At 40.5% G+C, this 21466-nt stretch overlaps 2 protein-coding genes across 4 annotated transcripts; one reads left to right on the top strand and one right to left on the bottom strand.

Moving 5' to 3' along the window:
- The first annotated feature begins 1147 nt into the window (after positions 1 to 1147).
- On the top strand, positions 1148 to 4024 carry LOC135673486 (uncharacterized). The gene is made up of 3 exons (XM_065182496.1): positions 1148 to 1495; positions 2558 to 2706; positions 3648 to 4024. Exons 1-3 carry the CDS (start codon positions 1310 to 1312, stop codon positions 3784 to 3786), a joined length of 474 nt encoding a protein of 157 aa, XP_065038568.1. The 5' UTR covers positions 1148 to 1309; the 3' UTR covers positions 3787 to 4024.
- A 9342-nt stretch (positions 4025 to 13366) lies between these two features.
- Positions 13367 to 18803, bottom strand: LOC135673485 (homeobox-leucine zipper protein ROC5-like). Of its 3 annotated transcripts, none has more exons than XM_065182495.1 (9): positions 17715 to 18803; positions 17416 to 17636; positions 17184 to 17301; positions 16388 to 17092; positions 16185 to 16286; positions 15882 to 16091; positions 14925 to 15099; positions 14477 to 14850; positions 13367 to 14084 (listed from the first exon to the last, which is right to left on the bottom strand). In XM_065182495.1, the coding sequence occupies exons 1-9, from the start codon at positions 17886 to 17888 to the stop codon at positions 13752 to 13754; spliced, it is 2412 nt and encodes an 803-aa protein (XP_065038567.1). In that variant the 5' UTR covers positions 17889 to 18803; the 3' UTR covers positions 13367 to 13751. The 3 variants fall into 3 exon arrangements, with proteins under 3 accessions (XP_065038567.1, XP_065038566.1, XP_065038565.1); XM_065182494.1 differs by having other exon boundaries at positions 16164 to 16286; positions 17416 to 17633; positions 17715 to 18759; XM_065182493.1 differs by having other exon boundaries at positions 16164 to 16286; positions 17715 to 18753.
- Between the last annotated feature and the right edge of the window lie 2663 nt (positions 18804 to 21466).

The following is a 21466-nucleotide window of genomic DNA, read 5'->3' as shown; positions in this document are numbered from 1 at the left end:
ATCTCTTTCGATATTGATTTTAGTGCAATTGACACTTCTGACAATCTTCTAGAGGTTTGGTATTTTCACTTTTTAGGCACGTTAGACAATCCTACACACACGAATTAGAATCACGTGAAACTAACTCGAACCTAAATGATATATTCTCATAACACTAATTTTAACGTGGATTACACAATTGATATAGTAATCATACCTAGAAATTATCTAAATCTAACACTAAGATGATTAATAAATACATAAAATTTTCTTAGTTAATGCATCAAGGCATAAATTTCTTTTAATCTCAATAAATGAATGTAAAAATATAATTAATAGTTTCTTCAATGGAAGAATAAAAAATATATAATTACTAACTAACCAAAGATATATTTAAAAAAGAACGATTAATGACAATCATTCCAAGAGATCATATTATAGTGTTTTGTTGTATTTAAAAAGCATGAGAGGACATGAGATGCAAAAGAGTTTCGACACGGAGTTGGGAGATATTAAAATTAAATCTTTCATTCGAATTTCTTTTTACAGTTATGATCTATGAGGACTCGCTCACTCGTTAAGATCTTCAAGATCCTAAGAAAGATGTGAATCCTACCTCATCTTTACTTATCAAGATTTGTTTTAAGAGTTTCATATGTTTATGGGTTGATTAATGTTATAATCATCTAATGAGTGATTATAAGGTTCATATTTATTTATTAAGAGGTTCAATTATATTTTGCAAGGTAAATTGTATAAGATGTAATTAATTAATTAATTAATTATAAAGTCTTAGATTTTTATTGTTAATTTATTATTAATTTTATTAAAATTTTAGTTAAATCCGATGTTTCAACTAACTCGAATTGTTAGTTATTATTGTATATGATTTGTTACTCCGACCGGAGGATGCTCGAGCGAGATGTCGATGTTTCCACGTGCGGCAACGTCCGGCCTCGCACGGAGGGTCGCCCGAGACAGGGAACGCAATTCTCTAAGACGGGTCCCGCGTAGGAAATGTAAACGTGTGAGGTCCGCCCGTCCATGTTTGGACGAAGGATCGTGTTCCCTGGCTCCGTTGAGACAGGCGTACCGAGAACTTTGACCGGAATCGGTCCACCCGTCGCTCGGTCTCTCACATCCTCCGATCTTTTCTCTATTTATGTAGAAACAGTTGGTTTGCCCTTTTCCTGCCTTCTCTGGTACGTTCTTCTGTCGAATCCATCCGTTGTTGTGGTTTCGATCCAATCCCATCTCTTCACTCGCTGGAACGGAATCCCCCGAACCTGAGAGATCGGAAAGAGGGCGAGGGAGGCGGACAGCGTCGTGGATGGCGAAACTCTACGTGCAGGCGGTGCCACCGGTGGACATGAACAAGAACACGGAGTGGTTCATGTACCCTGGGGTTTGGACCACCTACATCCTCATCCTTTTCTTCTCCTGGCTTGTCTTCCTCTCCATCTTCGGCTGCAACCCGGGCACGGCCTGGACCATCGTCAATCTCGTCCACTTTGCCGTATGCTCTCTCTCTCTCTCTCTCTCTCTTGTTCTCCGTCGGCCATCGTTGCATGGCAGAAAATTTTGATTTTTGAGCACTTGGGTTTGATTGTCTCTATTTGGGTTAATCATTAATCATTTAGGGAAGTCAGGGATTTTTTATGGAGCTGTTCTTGTCCTAATTATGACTAGAAACAGCTATTTTGGTCCTTCATCTTTGGTTAGATTGTGATCCCCAAACTACGCAGTTTTCCCGGGGTCAAAAAATTTAGGTTTTGTGATTTCCTTTTATTAGGTTCGGAAAAGTTGGGGGAAAAAAACGAAGGAAGGCTTACATGGTCTGGATAGGATTCAATCGAGATCCTGCGTCTTTTATGCTTACGACCTTGGGAGTATAAGGAGGGTAACAAGAAGCTCAAAAGAAGAGCTTATGAATAATAGTATCAGTTTTGATTTTTTTTTTCTTTCTATTTTGTGCGCGTAAGGCCAAAAAAGGTGATCTTTGTCGATCTAGGGTGTGGTGGATGAGTCTAGGTTTCTGATTAAGCAGCTTGTTCATGATAGATATGGAACATTTTGGTTTTTGCAAATAGAACACAGGTGAATTTGAAGGCGATTTGAAGGGTTACTTGGTGCTTTCGCACCAAAGTAACAATTTTGTAATGTTATGTTGCTACTTCGGAGCTTAAGCTCAAGGGTCCTGAGTTCTCAATGAGGTTCAACTTAGTTGGTAATCACAGAATGTTGTACTGCTCGTCTATAACTAACTAATTATGTACCAAAAATTTCAGCTGATTGGATTTGATGTATTTTTATACTGCTAAGTCATTGATTAGTGACTTTATTGCATTTTTTTTCCCTTGGAGTTTCACTCAGCAGCGCATACGATTCATTTGCAGAACTGCAGTTTTTTGTCATGAGAAATGCAAGACAAAGTATCATTTAATCTCATATTTTAGTTCATCTCAATAATTCTTTGTCCTCTGTTTCATACAAAATCTAGCCAGCATATGGTTCAATGATTTGATCATTTTTTGATATTTTGAATCTTTTATATATTTTGATGATTTGCATATTTCAGATAACCTACCACTTTTTCCATTGGAAGAAGGGAACACCATTCTCTGATGACCAGGGAATCTACAATAGCTTGACTTGGTGGGAGCAGATAGACAATGGCAAACAGCTTACACGTAATCGGAAGTTCTTGACTGTTGTCCCTGTTGTTCTGTAAGTATTCTTATATCAATCTTGCTCTCATTTGATAGCACGTATGTGAAATGAGTGTTCACGAGTAATTTATGGCACTCATAATGACCTACAGAAAGCTAGAGTAATCGAAGCTGATTGCATTATTCTTAAATGAGTTAACAAATCACGCAACAAAATCTGATCTTTCTTGGCCTCTTAAAGTTCATGTATCTTTGAAAGGCTTCAGATTGTTTGATTTGTAGTAGTTAAGAACTAGTTGTATGAAAGAGAAGTAGGTAACTTCTTGGTAGATTCATATCAAAGTTTCAAATACCGGTTGGACCGATACATACATACTGGTTATCACTGGTAGATTGTATCAGGTGGTACAGGTCATTACGCCAGTACTATATTGGTCCAACCGATCGTTGAATAAAATTTCAGAGCAAGATTTAAAACTTGATCCTTATAAAACTTTAGAGAAAGGAGAAATGGAAAGAAAATGTATTGCTGTTAATGATATATATCAACCAAAGCTGCTTCCTACAATATATACTTGTAATTAATTATTGTTGTGTGCGATCAATTTGGATTTCAGATCTTTTGGTGTTTTATCATGGATATAAGATGTTATCTATTAGGTAAACATAATTTGGTGTCATAACTCTCACCTTATTGATCATAAAATACAAGGACAATTCTCTGATCCATTTGGCAAGCAATGATTGCCCATGCTTGTTTCCCATCCCCTGGAAGTTGCAACAACTGCTTGCATGAGTTTCTCGTTTCATATCAAAGTATGAACGGAGCTTTAGACTGAAAGAACTGTGTGGATTTTGATTGCATTTGTTGATTAAAGTTTATAAATCTTAGAATGATTCACCAACCTATATGGTATCTGCCGTCTTGCTCGCAATTATTGTTAGGTGCCTTGAACTGCTACTTGAAAGATCGAGTGATTTGTCGATTTCTTCTTCCAGGTACTTGATAGCCTCACACACAACTGATTACCGGCATCCGATGCTTTTCCTGAATACAGTTGCAGTGATTGTGCTGGTCATTGCCAAATTGCCTAACATGCACAAAGTACGGATATTTGGCATCAATGCAGGCCACTGAGTGGCAGTTCATGATAACTTCCTGAGAAAAGATGTTCTTTGTAGATTGCAGGTTCCTTTTCTGGTACTAAATGGGGCCTAGTGCTAATGAATGGCCTACAACAAGCCAGTAAGGTGTTTACATAATCCTTGTACAGAGTACATAAGTTGAAAGGGAGTTTCGGTGTTTATGTTAATTGCCAAGTTTGTAACTAAGAACAGAGAACAGAATGAAGATGTCGATTGCAGATCGTCTTTCATTTTTTCTTGGGTGCTTGAGCCCTTCTTCATCATCTAACTCTCCATACAGATGCATCATTAAGCTCGAGGATCAATGGATCTGCATTGGTTGTAATTAGTAGGACATCAGATGTTAGGTTGAGCAGTGGTCAAAAACATGCTGACAAACGTTTAATATAATTGATCAAACATAATACTTAAAACTTAGAGAAAGCTTGCACCAAATTCATCTTTGGGATAAAGATAAAAGTAAAAGCATGCATCTAAAGGATCATACTCGAGTTATCTTTACAAGAAAAAGCATAGTACTTTTAGGTGTTCGGCCCTTACAAAGTGCTTCTCAAACTTACGAGGGTTTGAAAGGATCACTGGCTTCTTCAAATACTAAAAAAGGTGCACTAACGCAGTTTACCACAAGAATTCACTTGTGGCCCTTGCAGACCCCCACGCACCACTAGTGTTCCCTCCCCTTACGCTTCCATCGATACCGACCACCGTGAAATCTAGTGTCGGTGGTCTCGACATGACCAGCGCGGTTGCTCTTCTAGCCCTCCCTCTCCTCAGCAGCTCTGTTGTTGAGTTGATATCAACAGCAGTGCATGTGTTTCAGCTATTTTTGTTTCCGACGCTGCTGCTTTCTGCTGAGCTCGGAAACTTGTTCAGCTCAGGCAGCGGTGAGGAAAGGGTCGGTGGATTGAACGAGAGATTAAAATTCCGATTTAGATTATTAATTTAGATTTAACAACTTTAACAAATCAGTTATCCTATCACACTTCTAACTGTATTCTATTAGGATATGGTTTCAAAGTCATTTTTGAAAACTGATCGATTAATTTGTGTTTAATTCTCAATATCGCAGTGCAAAAAACACTTAAACATATATATCTAACAGTAGGTTAAGGTATTCATAAGTTTTCACTTATAGAAAAAATATCATTTATTATAATTGTTCGAGATGGAACTTATCGTCTTAAAAAAACAAAGAGTGATGCTACTATAGACATGATACATTATAAATTAAAGAAGTTCAATCCCTAAGATATTTCTTAAGGAGGAGTCAAGATGACTATGTCTTGAACATATATATATATATATATATATATATATATATATATATAGCACTGCAAACTGAGAAAAAAGTTCTATTACTTGAAAAAAAAGTATACTAACTCGATTAAACATCTACATCCAATAGAAAACTCGTCGGATGGACAATACAACAAAGTAAAAATATAATGACTAAGACAAACAAATTTGATGAGTTAGAGAATACTAACATATGATAAGATAATGAGCTAAACATCAAGGTGGGAGGCGAAAAGTAAAATATGTATAAGGTATCTGAATCAATAAAATAAGATTTGTGTAAGAAAAAATCTAGCACCATTACGAGAGACAAAAGATAAAATGTGTTATGTTTGAGTCAAAAAAAAAAAAAAAAAAAAAAAAAACTAATCTGTATAAGTAAAAAGCTCATCACATTGGAAAGCACAAGACAAAACGTCTTAGGCGTGAGTCAGAGAAATTCAACCTGAGAAATATTATTATTTTATTTATTAAAATAAGTTTAAATATTTTTAGATTATTTATTTAGATTTAACAGCTTAACAAATCAATTATTCTTTCACACTTCTATTTATCTGCGATTAGGATGTGGTTTCTTAGTCGTTCTTGAACACTGATCGATTAATTTGTATTTTATTCTCTCATTATTACATGATAAAAAATACTTAAGCGTATATTTGTTAGGACCGGAGCGGCACTAAGAGGGGGGGGGGGGGGTGAATTAGTGTAGCGGTAAAGTACGGTAAACTTTCGACGATTTAAATACTTTCGGAAACTTCGTACGATAAAAGCAACGTTTCGTTTGAAACCGTTTCGATTGTGTTTTAACTTGAAGGCATACGTAAGAAGGAGACAAAGAAGTAGAGAATCAAAGTGAAGATGGTTTGCAGTAATATAAATTACAATAAGATAAACGCAAATCGATTTATAGTGGTTCGGTCATGCGACCTACATCCACTTGCGAAGCCTTCTTCGATGAGGCTCCCAACTTCCACTAGCAAATCTGTTTGAAGGGGAAGGACAAATACCCCTCTTACAACCTTTTACAAGTGGTTCACTCTCTTACAAATTTTCAAAGAGAAAGAAGGAGGTGAACACTCAAACAATTGAAAACAAGACTTTCTAAGACTTTGCTAAGGCTCTTATCTCAATCTATTGTTTTGCATTCTCTTGGGTTTCCGAGGCCGACGGTGCCACCGCCTGTCGGTGGCGGTGTCACCGGCTGTCAGTGTCTGACACTAACAGTGTACCGGCGGTGCCATCGCCTACACTATTTCAGCTCACTGGTTGGGCTTCAAACTTGGCCCAAACAAGTCCAAACTCGGGCCCAATTGGCCCATACTTGGGTTATAGGATTAACACATAATCCTAACCCTAATTAACGTGCTAATTACGAATTTAAAGACATTTCCTAAGCTATTACAAAGTCCGTAAGTCAAGACTTCATCCGGCGAGCTTCCGACGAACTTCCGGCGAGCTTTCGGCGAACTTCCGGCGGTCTTCCGATAAACTCTCGGAAACCATTCTGCGGACTCCCGGCAAGCTCCTAGACTTCACAATTTGATCTTGGCGAGTTCCAATGAGCTTCGTCGGCAAGCTCCCTACTCATTCTCGGCTAGTTCCGGCAGCATTCCCGACAAACCTTCGGACTTCCGTCGAACTCTCGAACTCCCAACAAATCCTTCGCGTTTGACTCCGACACTTTGTTTCGCTTTATGTCTTTGTCGTTATCGTAGTTATTCCTACACACACAAATTAAAACTCTACTCCGATCTAGACAATTATTACAACGCGAATTGACATTCTATTGCCCGGCACATCATTGGTTGGCACTTCGTCCAATTCTTCAGCGCATCGTCCTCTCTTGCAGCTTGTTGCCCAATCGACGGTTGACCTCCACAACCCCGATATCCTTGGCGCAATTCCGCTCTCCTTGGCCCGACGTCCGAAGCATTCTACCGTCCAATATCCTGATGTGATCTCCTCCGACGCAACGTCAATTCCTCCTGCGTTAATTGTCTAATCCTGATCGAGTAGACCTGCATCACTCAAAATGTAATTAAACATCTAAACACAATCAATTAGTTTCATCATCAAAATATGAGATTCAACAATCTCCCCCTTTTTTATGATGACAACTAATTGATGACTAATGGAGTTAACCTTAACTCCCCGGAGTTTAATCAAACTCCCACTATCAATATGCCATTGATAGAGCACTTGGATTATCCTAAATCCAAGTAACATTCATCACATGTTATGAAAAACATTTAAACCATTATACAAATATATAAAATATTCAATTCAATACATGAAGTCATCAATATACTTCTCTCCCTATGTCATCAACAAAAAAGGAGAAGTAGCTCTAGCTATTTTAAAAGATATGCAAGTTTTTGCAACATGAAGCTAGATTTTCATCACAACATATAAGCACAAAAGCATAGCAAGATTCTTAAGTTCAATCATGGCAATTCAACACTTGAATTTTTGTGCAAGATTGCACTTTGCTTTTCTTTGTAAGTAACAATATTTATGATGTTTGATATAGCAAATTTCTTCATTACAATGATCGAGCTAGCAAATTCTTCATTCAAGTGTGCAAGCTAGCAATAACTTTCTCCCCCTTTGTCAATGTCAAAACAAAGGAGAGGAACCAATGATTTAGACTTTTCATCAACTTTGCATCAATCAATATTTCAATCATCACATGATGCATACAAGACAATAATGTAAAGAAATCATTTCATGAAGGATATCAATGTAAAAACTCACAAAGGATCACATGATACAATCGCAAATCATGATATCATTATGTGATACATCATTAGATGATAATTTATCATATCAATGAAAGATATCAATTGTTAAACATGATATGATAATAGTCTCAAAAACTTCAATTTACGATATATGTGATACATTGCGATACACTAAAAAATTTAATGCGATGCTTTTAAGGATCTCAACCTATTTTTGATACAAAGCATGGCAAGAGCAATTTTGTTGCAAGTTTTCTAAGTTTTGCACTTTTTGCTTCTTTCGATAGGCAAGATCTTTCTTCTCTTTTTGAGAAGTGCAAGCTTGCAAGTTTTACTTCCTTAGCATGCTAGGAAGTTTACTTTCATTTTCAATGCACAAGCTAGCAAAACCTTCTCCCCCTTTATCAAAGTCAAAAAGAAAGGGAGGACTCAATGGCTAAAAATTTCAACCGTTCAACAAGCTAAATATGCAAAGAATTCATGAAATATATCAATAAGGATCAATTCATGAATATCAAAGATATGATTCATGGTTCATTAAAATTCTTCTTAACAAGTTCACAATCAAGATTCATATAATTCATAATAAAGCAAATTGATGTACAATCATCACATAAGGCATACAAGGCAAAAAAATCTTGTTATTTCTATATTATGAAATATATGATATCAAGGCTCATGATTCATTTGAAAAGATATAGCACAAAGAGCAACTTGAAATATTCTTATCAAGATCACATTTTAAAATATTCCAAGTATCAAGTGTTTAGAGATAAAAAGTTTAATACATTATATGAAAAAAATATAATATCAAGTTTTATCATCATGCAATATAGCAATTAAAGATTTGTAAGTTTAGCATTTTTGCTTTTCTTGAGATAGCAACTGTTTGCTTCTCTACAAGCTAGCAATTTTTATGATATGTAAGTTTTACTACATACAAGCTAGCAAATTTAAAGATTTGTAAGTTTTTACATTTTCTTGACTTGTGCAAGCTACCTAATTTCTTTTTGAGATGACCCTTTAAATCAATTCAAGATAGCACATTAGCAACTCTTTCTCCCCCTTTGTCATTGGCAAAAGGAAAGAAAGATTCAAGTCATGAATATCAAAATAATAATTTTATCATGAATATTTCATCATTGCTTGCATCATTATCATACGTTAAAGTATTGCATACATAATTTCAAATCATAAATGTTTCAAATCATGATGGTATTAACTTGTCAAATTTCATCCTACCATTCATCATCATAACTTTTTCATCAAAACAAATTAATGAATATTTCATGTATTCATATCATCACATAAGGAATATCAAGGAGAAAATAATTGGGTGATGAGATAAACATTTCATTAATACAAGGAATTACATAAAAATCATACCATAAAATATTAGAATATGTGAATGCCAAAAGACATGATTTCTTTGAAAAGCCTCCTCATAAATAATCAAAGGAAAATCTTAGGAGATCAAATAATAAGATATTTTTAAATAAATTTTAAGTCAAGAATTTTCAAAAAGGATATTCTCTTTAGTAAATCACAAAAGGAAACGTAGGAGAAAAATATTTCAATTCATGCATAAGAACACTTATGATTCATATTGAAAATTTTCTCAAAATGTAAGAGAATAAAGAGTAAGAAATCTTGATTTATAAAGGATTTTATGTTATAAATTTTAAGAGACCAAAATCATGATTTCGATAAAAATTTATTCAAATTTAAATCATCAAAATCATTATCAAAATCCAAGAGATTCACAAAGACGATACAAATGGATTCATCAAAATCAATAAGATTGATCAAAATAATTTTCAAGAATATTTTCCTCTTTTCGATTGTTTCAAAACATATGATTTTGTTTTATTTATGCCAAATAAAAACATATATCATGTTTAAAACCAAAAGTGTAAGATTTATTACAACAAAGATTAATAAAACACTTTCATTATGGTAAAATTCAATAATCGATAAATGATTCATCATGCATAATTTCGAAATTTAATAAGTATGATCGTTATGCATGACATAAAATCATCAAGATACACATTCACGGATTAATCCTAAGCATTATCACATATCATATAATTATCATCCCTAATGTTGCATACATCATTCAACATTTCAAAACATAACATGCATGAAACCTTAGCAATATACTTTTCATAATCAAATTTTTTAATTTTTCAAAAGATGCTATAAAGAAAAACATGATATAATTTTTGAAAAATAAATTTTTTTATTTCCTATTCCTACTATCTAAATTAAGCACTCATAAAAAACTTCAAGTAATTTCAAAATAATTCATGAGAGTTGAGTTACTTACCTTGTAGTCGAAGCCCATCAAAGCCCAATTCGTCGTTTCACCTTTGGAAGTTCTTGATTCATCCTTGGTTTTCTTCCTCTTCTTTGGCCTCATCCTCCGTTCAAGTTCATTGTTTATTTTAGATTTTTGTTTAATAAACTTATTAAGTTTTAGTGTTCGAAGTTCAAGTTCATCATTGTCCTTATCACTTGAGTCATCGCTCAAGTGGTATTCATTTGTCCGGAGTTCCAAATCCTTCCTATTCTTTGGAAGGTGGTTCAAGTGGTCATCAGGTTCAAAATGTCCCAAAAGTGTCATTTCATATGTCATTAATGACCCTTCTAATGGAAAATCATTTAATTTTTTTATCTCTTGTATTGTGGTTATTTTAGGATCCCACCTTTCTGGAACGGATCTTAAGATCTTGCTTACGAGATCAAAATTCGAAAAAGATTAATCAAGAACTCTTAGATTATTGACGACATCCGTGAAACGAGTGTACATGTCGCCTATAGTCTCACTTGGTTGCATTCGAAAAAGCTCAAAATCATGCAATAAAATGTTAACTTTCGAGTCTTTGACTCTACTAGTTCCCTCGTGCGTGATTTCAAGTGTTCGCTAAATATCAAAAGTCGTTTCACACGTAGAAATCTGATTAAACTCATTTTTGTCCAAAGCACAAAATAAGGCATTCATAGCCTTTGCGTTTAAAGAAAAATACTTCTTCTCCAAATCCGACCATTCGTTCATCGGTTTAGAGGGAAGTTGAAAATCGTTTTCAACAATATTCCATAAATCCAAATTCATAGATCAAGAAAACTCTCATTCCAGTTTTCCAATAAGTGTAGTCAAATCCGTTAAACAACGGTGGACGAACAACCGAAAAGCCCTCTTGAAAGCCATGAAAAGCCATTTCTCTCGGGTATAAATCCGAAATGAGAAATACCGGGCTCTAATACCAATTGTTAGGACCGAAGCGGCACTAAGAGAGGGGGGGGGGGTGAATTAGTGCAGCGGTAAAGTACGATAAACTTTCGACGATTTAAATACTTTCGGAAACTTCGTACGATAAAAGCAATGTTTCGTTTGAAACCGTTTCGATTGCATTTTAACTTGAAGGCATACGTAAGAAGGAGACAAAGAAGTAGAGCTTCAAAGTGAAGATGGTTTGCAGTAATATAAATGACAAAAGATAAACGCAAACCGATTTATAGTGGTTCGGTCATGCGACCAACATCCACTTGCGAAACCTTCTTCGATGAGGCTCCCAACTTCCACTAGAAAATCACTTTGAAGGGGAAGGACAAATACCTCTCTTACAACCTTTTACAAGTGGTTCACTCTCTTACACATTTTCAAAGAGAAAGAATGAGGTGAACACTCAAACAATTGAAAACAAGACTTTCTAAGACTTTGCTAAAGCTTCTATTTCAATCTATTGCTTTGCAAAAGTTGTATTCTCTGCTGAGAAATGATGGGTATTCATAGGCCCCAAGAGGATTCAAATTTGGGCTCCAAATTTTGAATTCTCTTGGGTTTTCGAGGCTGGCGGTGCCACCGTCGGACCTCTCGGGTGCTGGGCGGTGCCACCGCTTAATTCTCGGGTTCTGGGCGGTGCCACCGCCTACACTATTTTAGCTCACTAGTTGGGCTCCATACTTGGCTCAAACCAATCCAAACTCGGGCCCAATTGGCCCCTACTTGGGTTATAAGATTAACACCTAATCCTAACCCTAATTAACATGCTAACTACGAATTTAAAGACATTCCCTAAGCTATTACAAAGTCCGTAAGTCAAAACTTCTTCCGGCGAGCTTCCGGTGAACTTCCGACGGTCTTCCGATAAACTCTCGGAAACCATTCTGCGGACTCCCGGCAAGTTCCTAAACTTTACGATTTGATCTTGGCGAGTTCCAATAAGCTTCTTCGGCAAGCTCCAATCTTTCTCGGCAAGCTCCGCGAACTTCTAATGAACCTTCTGGCGAGCTTCCGAAAAACCCTTCGGCAAGCTCCCTACTCATTCTCGGCTAGTTCCGGCAGAATTCCCGACGAACCTTCGGACTTCCGTCAAACTCTCGAATTCCCAACGAATCCTTCGCGCTTGACTCCGACACTTTGTTTCGCTTTATGTCTTTATCATTATCGTAGTTATTCCTGCACACACAAACTAAAACTCTACTCCGATCTAGACAATTATTTAATTATTACAACACGAATTGACATTCTATTGCCCGGCACGTCATTGGTTGGCGCTTCGTCTGATTTTTCAACGCATCGTCCTCTCTTGCAGCTTGTTGCCCAATCGACGGTTGACCTCCGCAACCTCGATATCCTTAGCGCAATTCCGCTCTCCTTGGCCCGATGCCCGACATCCGAAGCATTCTGCCGTCCAATATCCTGACGTGATCTCCTCCGACGCAACGTCAATTCCTCCTACGTTAACTGTCTAATCTTGATCGAATAAACCTGCATCACTCAAAATGTAATTAAACATCTAAACACAATCAATTAGTTTTATCATCAAAATCTGAGATTCAACAATATCGTTAAGGTATTATAAGTTTAAGCCCACTATCTAAAAGTTATCAGTGTCAACCAAATGGCCACAATTGTGATCAATAGATTATATATATATATATAAAAGGGTACTTCCTGCTAATTTATAGGAATATTTGATGTAGGATTGGTTTGACCGGTCAATGACGAAAAAAATCCTCATTTAATTCAGCCAAATGGTATAGTTTTTATATTATGACGAGGTTTTTGAATACCGTCCTTCCAATCATTCATTATACCTTTAAATTGAGAATGATGCATTTCACAAAACATTGGCGGGTTCTATGCATTAATCTCATGCAAATCATTAATACCATGGTTTTGACAACGATCACATCCACTGTTGATCTTTATGATTTACGATGGCGAGAAAAGGAGAGAAAGACTTTGGCCCCATTTGGAGGCCGCAAGGAAAGCTGAGGCGATGAGGAGCTTGGCACGCGTTCGAAGGGTCACGCCCGGCCATTAATGCGACTGTGTAATGAGCTGCCATGTATTAAATGCCACATGGGAACTCGTGACGAGGCCACGGGGCTGTCAAACCATTTCCCTGCGGCCGTCAGGTCAAATAAGATATATCTGTAAATAACAAATAATAAAATTTATATATATATATATATATTCGATACATAAAGTGTCTAATCTTTGAAACGTGAGATTAGAGATCAAACTACATTCAATCATTAGATTTATTTATGTATCCCAATAGTATAATATAAATAAAGATCACAGACAAATTGGTGGAATATACCCAACAAAATACACGCTCAAAATGCTGCAAACGAGGCTAAAACCTGCTTCGTTTCCATGTCAGACAGGAAATATCCACCAAAACGAGGGTGACTGCAACACTACACGCAGCAATTGCGTCGATTAGACCGAGTCAACACCCGAACCACCACCACCGTGGCTCCGTGTTAAGGTTTACCCACATCCCCTGAAGGCGTTAGGGTTTACCGGTGCTTCCTTCCATGCTTCCTTGCCACTTAGCCACGCTTTTCGCCACGCGGTTCGTCCTTGACTCGGCCCACAGGACAGCCATCACAGGTTCCTTTCTCAAGCTTCGCAGCGGAGGGCGGCCTTGATCTTCTGGACGGTGCAGGAGATGAGGTTATTCACGGTCTCCACCGACTCCACCGTCAGCTTCGCCGTCGGCTGGCTGTTCACCAGTATCTGGAACGCGACCGTGAGGAGCGAGCCTACCGCCTTACGACCGTCGGGGAGGATGGCGAAGCCGGACGGGAGGAGCGCGACGTAGGAGGAGTCGCCGCCGCTCATGACGAGGTGCATGGCCGGCACGTCCACCGGGGCGTACACCACCAGCGACCCGGACGCGTCCGTGCACGTCTCCTGCAGTATCAGCATGCTGCTCTGGTCCGCGTTCACCGCCTGGTGCAAAACAGATCACCGAAACGTAAATCTTCACGAGAAGCTACAGGGTAAATTATTATGGCAGAATCATGGAGAAGACATTGGGCCACTGAGCCAGCGATAGAGTGCGGCACAAGGGTTGGAAAAAGGGTCGTCAGAAGACGCCAAAACAGAAATAGAACGTCACTCGGTCATGTCAATCTGCAAACCGTCTTTTCACGTATCTATCATCCATTTCCCTGTATACGGTGCTTCCGCCACCGGAAGGTTAGGGTTTCCAGTGCTCAGTACTAATATTTTTCCTGGACCTTTCACCATCTGAGCAAAGTAATAAAGACAGGCAGCAAAAGAGACTCCATTTCTATTACAGAAAATGTACTTAAAATATATAGGTATGAGTAAATACTGACGCTAGCACGGAGGAGGGTGACGGCAATGCCGGTGGTGTCCTGTCCCTTGGCGATGTGGGCCATCTCCTGCATGGGCCCGCCGTTGGAGAGGATGTCCCACTGGCTCCGGAGCCGCTCGTTGCGGAGGAAGTCGAAGAGCCGCTGCGGCGCGACGGGGAGCCACACCGAGGTGGCGGCGCTCAGCACCACGCCCGGTGGCTCCCCGGGGTTGGCCACGCTCTGCCTCGTCATCACCCTCACGTCCTCGCCGATGTCGACGCCGCCGCGGAGCTTGTTCCACTGGTGGGCCGACGACGCGCACACTCCGGCGCAGAAGTTGTCGGTCATGCGCTGCGCCAGCTTCAGCATGCTCCTCCTCCCGCTCGGGGTGATCGCTGCGAGAGAACAACCGAGGGTAAGCCCTCTCCAATTCAAATCACCTCCTCGCTTGTTGTGTGTTGGGACTTACTAGTGTTGTCGCCGGGGGGGAGGGAGGAGGAGACGAGGACGGCCAGGGAGTGGCACTGGCGCTGGAGCGCCGCGACCCACCGGTGGGCGCCGAGCGCCATGCCGGAGCGCAGCAGCGGGCGGTACAGCGGGTGCACCGTAGCCTCGTCGTATTCCGCGTGCTCCACCCATGTGACCTGCGCACCACAGCGTCGGGTAGCTCATTAATGCCTTGTGTCCGCTACCATTGTCTACAGTGCCACCGCCTGCACCTTGTTATCACACTAGTTTACTGTTTTACCTGACAAAACTTTGCACATAGTTCACTGCCCACCAAATAACACTCGACTCAGAAGGTTAGACAAATGCCAGAAGTGTAGTAACATGGAGCCAATAATGGAAGTGTTCATGTGGTATGCTTGCTCATTGCTCATGCAAAGATGTTGACATGATTCATGTTACCGGGGGAACAGATCGTAGAACAGCAACCAATTGTTTCAAGTACATGATATCTCGAAGTAATCCATGAAGACACCTTCACGAGGAGTTTGCACAAAAGACGAGGGGGTGGAAGAGTGTGGTCATTAAGAGAGATTTCCATAGTATGCCAGGAGGACTTGGAAAAACAATGGGATAGGAAACAGAAGGCAACCCTTCTCGTAGAATAATGATGTGAGAGCGGTGTTAGCCACATGGTTAGCAGAACAAATCATGATTTAATTGTGGGCGGATAGTAAACGACTCAGGGGTGATGCTATCGAGACTGGGAGAGAAGCATCTAAAACTCTAAAGAAACACGACAAGCAGTGAGCATAAAGAAAGCAGAGACTGGAAACTAATACAATTCCATCACTTAGTAGAAACATAAATAAATAGGCAAATGACCAAGTAAGATTTGGAAGCTCAAGCTTTATGCCTAGAGAGAGAGAGAGAGAGACAGAGAGAGTACTACAGCAGCAAAATAAATTGAACTCCATACCTTCGAATAACCATTGGGCAAGTCTTGCACCACGCAGCCCGAAGGCAACCGACGGCAATTGGTCTGTTGCGCCGAAGGGCTGTCTCTAATTCCATCGATGGAGGCATCGACCACCGCCCAAACCGCGTCAGCGAGCTGCTTGCAGAACCGAAGGAACTGAACATGTCGGACTGGAACCAGCGGTGACAGAACTTGAAGCTCCGCTTGCATCTGTCCACACAGGAGATCCGTTTGCAATGAGAAATGAGTGTGAGCGGAAAAAGGTGGGACGTACGAACGAACATCCGAATGCCATGAACTCACGAGCTGGAGTGATCCATTCTTACTCCCACCCATGCCACCGGAAATCACACCCGTGGTGGTGGATCTTGCAACGATCGAAGGGAACATATCTGCCCACCTATTCTGCTCATGAATCGAGGACCAAGAAAAACCAAATGCAGCACCGTAAGCACAAAAGAATACTGCAAGAACAAGGAATCGGATGATAGAAGCTAAACCCTTACGGCATCCATGAGGGTCTCCACCAGTGCCAAGCTATTGATGATCACCGCGCCGGTAGCCCTCGTCGCCTCCGAGATAAATCCAATGGGCTTGGCGCCGATGCAGCAAGGGACACTGCGATCGTACTCGTCATAGTTCAGTGTCTCCTTGCTTCCATCCACGCCGGGGATCCAAAGAGGCTCCCCCATCTGAGCCATCTTCAGCAGCTCATCCATTGCAGTGAGTGCAAGTTCCAAGAGTACAAATCTCTCCTGCGACTTATCCGCTCCACCACCGATGGCTCCTGTGCCAGCGTTCCTAGCAGGAGTAACGACAGTACCGAGCGGGCTTGACAACCCAGCAGCGAAATCAGCTACCGGAGGCAATGTTGTCGTAACCACCGAGCCCAGACCGCCAAAAGCATTCGTCCCGACCGCCAGCTCCAACGAGGAGTTCGAGATCGAGACAGGGACCGGACCAGCTAATACTGAAATAGGCTTGCCCAAGAACTTGCCGATGAGAGAGCAAACTCGATCGAGCTCATCCTTCAGACGGGCGTTCTCGATGCGCAGGTGCTGTTCTTCGAGCGAGACGTCCCCCAGCACCGCCGGCCCACAGCAGCTGCTGCAGATGGGATTCCTCATCGCCTCCCTGATCGACAAGTTCTCGGCGTGAAGCTTATCATTCTCCTGCCTAAGGATCGTGTTTTCGTGGCGTTCTATTTGAGTCTGGTTCAGTCAGCTTCCAAGCGCGTAAGCAAGATACAACAACATAGAGGGATCAAATTAGCTAGCTAGGAGAAAAGAATGAGATGATAACCTTCATCTGAGTTCGCCGGTTCTGAAACCAGAACTTGACCTGGCGGGCCTCCAAGGATAACCTCTTGCTGAGTTCCAGCCTTTGCTTCTCATCGGGATGAGGGCATTCCTTGAAGAGCCTATCGTTAGGGGATCAAAGTAGTAATTAACTAACTGCTTCTTTTGCCCTCTTCTTGTTTAGTGAATCAGCTCTAACGACCAATGGAAGCAAGCAAGAAGCATAGATTGCTTACGCCTCGAGTTCTTGGATTTGCTGAGGGGTGTGGCGATGGTATCGCTTCTTCTTGCGAGGGTTCTCCTGCTCAAAATCGTCACCGGATATTACTTCCAGGTTATCACTCCCTCCTGATCTGCTCTCGTTCTCATCTTCCTTGCTCCGCCGCAAGGAATCCGGCTCGCCTCTTCCACCTTTTCCTGCGACGGCGGTGTCGCCCTGGCCTTCCATGTTCGTCTGCTGGCGGAAGCACCAAAGGGATGTCAGTAGAATCTCTACACGAAGCAAGGAGAAAGAGAAATGGCGAGCGGTAGTTACCAGGGCGAGGGAGAGGCCAGGGGAACTGAACACCGGATTGGGAAGAGACGGCGAGGTTAGGAACGGCTGAGAGATGGAGCCGGCCGACATGGCTATGGAGCTGCGGTACGGCGCATCGGCCACCACACGATCCCCGCCGCCGGAGCCGCCGTCGAACAATCCTCTAAAACTCATTAAAAGATCGGGTCTCTTATATTCTTTAACCTAAGCTCTTCGGACTCGCGGCTGCTGCTTCAAAGCGGCTCCTTTTTCTGCAGGGACTAGCGATGGCAGCAGTAGATCTAATGACTGCTCTCCTTTTCCCACTCAAATTTCTCAGTTTCCCGAGGGCATACAACACGACACGATCAGTTCAACGAAAAAGGGGAGAGAGGGAAGAAAACTCAAGGAGAAGACGGAGGAAAAGATCTGAAGGAGAGACCAGCGGAGGCAAAAACATAGATGATCGAGTTTGGCTATGAACAAATGCCTTTAGATCCCGATCCCAGTGCTGAAGGGCAGAAAGAAAAGAGAAGGAAGCCAAGCGGAAAGCTAGCGCCTCGTTCTCTCTCCCTCTCCCTCTCCCTCTCCCTCTCTTTTCTCTGCACCCTCGGAGCTCCTCACCGAAAGCCAAATCGAGAGAAGAACAAGAAAACAAGACCAGAACAGTAGCCAGCTCTCGGCTCCGAGGCATGCAGTTCCCTCCTCCAAAACGCCCAAAGATCAAAGCTTTAGGAGGCTTAGGGACTGGTGCGAGCTGGTCTCGATGGAGATGGATGTGGAAGATAAAACCAGACCTCCCGCTCACATGTGGACACTACGAGGCCTCACAGATCAAAGCAAAAGGAAATCCACAATGACTGAAGAGAGAGAGAGAGAGAGAGAGAGAGAGAGAGAAAGAAATCAGTGGAAAGAGGTCGGTTGACTCTCTCCTCATCCGCCCCGCAAAAGATAATCCAAAAAGCTCCAACCCTCCGATAAAATAATCGGAGCATGGAGGAGAAGGGGATGGCGTCGCCCACCTTCTGCCGTCTTCACCTTTTTCCAGCTGCTCAAAACCAAAAGGCGAGATTTTTCACAGCAGGCAGAGGTGAAAACGGGGAGCCCAACAGCTGGTACGCCCACCCAATCTCCTTTGTTTGCTTCTCCTCCCCATCAACATGCGCCCCGAGAACTCGATCGAAAGCGATAAAATAGGCAAGACAACAAAATACGTATCAAATCCAAAGGGAGGAAGAGACGGTGGGGACGGCTGACTTCGAGGAGCGACTTCTTCCATCCACATCCGAGGCGTGGGCCCACCCCATGCACCGAACCAGCATTCCTCGGGCCCCAGATGTTGACCGGAGTGATAATTATTTCCCGGGTTTCGATGAACGGAAAATTACGATCGAGCGCCATGGACCAACGACATCGCCCCGGAGAAGGAAGCCAGTCAGTCCATGGCTTCGCCGCTTCCTTCCTCCCGCTAAGCCACAAAGGTCTCCTGGTCCCCTTCTCTCTGCTCTACGCTTCGCGACGGGACATCAACGTCCGTGAGGTTTACGACGGTAAAGAAGCTTCTTAGGCGAGCTAGGAGTTCCCGATCGGCATCGGAGGGCTGTGGTGGCTTGGGACCTCCTGCTGTTTGGTGAGTACGTGACGGTACTTACTGTTACGGATGTGTATGCCCTGTAATTTTGTCTACTACTTTCTTCTTCTCTTATTTCATTTTATGACATATACTGTGAAAGCTGTGTATTTGAGGCGACATACTGATGATCATAGCTCCGATGGTTACGAGAATCAAATAGAACGATCGATTGGTTGAGCCGATTTAGAATGAGTTGATTGGATCACAGGTTTAATAAAAATGTCTAAACATAAATTTGTACTAAAATTAAATAAGAGAATAATACTGACAGAGGATGCTGAGGATGAGAACGAAACAGCAGACATGTCGAAGATATGAGAGACTAATAAATATAATATTGTGTTATGCCCAAATGCGCAAAGAAACTACTTTTAGGGAGGAAGAAGAAGATTTAGATGTCTAATATGTTTATCCAAATATTAGTTGATTGTGTTAGTAAAAGAAATTTCTATACACTTAATTTGTTTAGTCATATGAAGAATTGCTAATATGTCGCACCCATTATGGCTGATGTGTTTGGTAGGACTTGATCCTCCAAGATCGGTGATGATAAAAATATTATCTAAACCTCAAGAGGTTCGAATAAGATATATTATTCGATCTACACTGATGATTATAAAAATATGCGATCTAAGATTGGTAGGACATTCACCATAATTTCAATCTAATCGGTCACTTATCATATTATAAGATCTACAATATATATTATCAAATAACTTTGGATTAAATATACCATTTAACTTTAGCATTTGATCAAATTCTTCCTGCCCTTATGTGTAATATTCTTATTTTCAATTGTTTATGATATGCATGATTTATTCCATGTAAGAATGCTAAAAAAATATACATCTGATCTCTCCTATATCATTAAATATGAGTTAATTATCATCGATAAAAAATTATCTTATGTAAAAAATCACTCAGATCGTTAATAAGAAAAAAAAAAGATTTTAAGAAATAAGATCAATTTAAAAATATCATTAAAAGTTTATCCGCATTGATTGAGATATGACAATTCATGGGACTATTTTTTTTAAGAGCCAAAGAGTATAATATTTTTTTATTTTAATTATTTATTATATTTATAATTTTTATTTAATTATTTTAATAACAAAATAGAACCGATATAAATCTTTCTAAGGTCTCAATTCAAATTCTGATGGATCATCATCTCATACGGATTCAAGAGTAAGACGTTGATCCAAGAGACATGATGCTGAACCTTCTTTCTCTTGAAAGAAGGAAGCTGGTTGCTGACAAGTACAAAAAGAAGACAGGCATGAACTATTTATAACTTTGGAGGAGAGGAAAATAAGGATTGGTCGGTCACGTAACTTCTTCTCAACTTTATGCATCCTCATGATGAGCCGTGTCAAACTCTCTGCACAGACCTAATTCTGATCCACAGTGCAGATGGTGGATGGCTTTGTCAATTCACCACCTCCGGTGATGAGGCTGCTTACAGTCGGATGCCAGAGCCTGGAGTTGACGAGACAAAACGCACCACCCAAACCCGTGGCCTGCATGATTTCTACACCCTCAAACAAATAGCTAAGATTATTAGTATGCAGAAATGGGGAGAGATCATATTTCCAGTGCCATATTTATTATGAGACCCAATGCAGAAGGGAGTCAAAACTTTCGTTCCATTTGATGTTGCAAGGTTTTATCCCTTTGCAAGTGACACTGTTTAAGTTGGGCAATGGCTATATTTAATGTAGGTTTTCTTGGATCTGTCAAGTGAGGCACATGAGAAGGACAAATGTTCAACTAAAATAAACATTGATCCTAGCAAATGGCACTCCTCTGAGGTCATTAATGTAGTGATGTACTCCATATCTTATGTAGAACGCCACTATTTGTATTGTAAAAAAATACTTGACCTTTTTATTTCAGTATCAAAAGTTTCATTTTTAGAATTAATGTAAGGCTTCGATTAATGGAATTCAAACAAATCCACAAATATATGATCTCCAAAATTGACGAGATAATGTTAACCTTATAGGAAACTATCAATCTATTATAATTAGACATTAGAGTTGCTAGAGAAGATCACATCCACGCTGCTAAATTAGCTTCTTCGTTTTTTCCCTTTTTATTATTTTTCTTCACCTTGTATGCATATCAATTATTGTAAACC

The sequence above is a fragment of the Musa acuminata genome, chromosome BXJ1-5 (assembly GCF_036884655.1).
Source record: "Musa acuminata AAA Group cultivar baxijiao chromosome BXJ1-5, Cavendish_Baxijiao_AAA, whole genome shotgun sequence".
NCBI lineage: Eukaryota > Viridiplantae > Streptophyta > Magnoliopsida > Zingiberales > Musaceae > Musa > Musa acuminata.
This window is presented reverse-complemented; position numbering and strand designations above follow the sequence as displayed.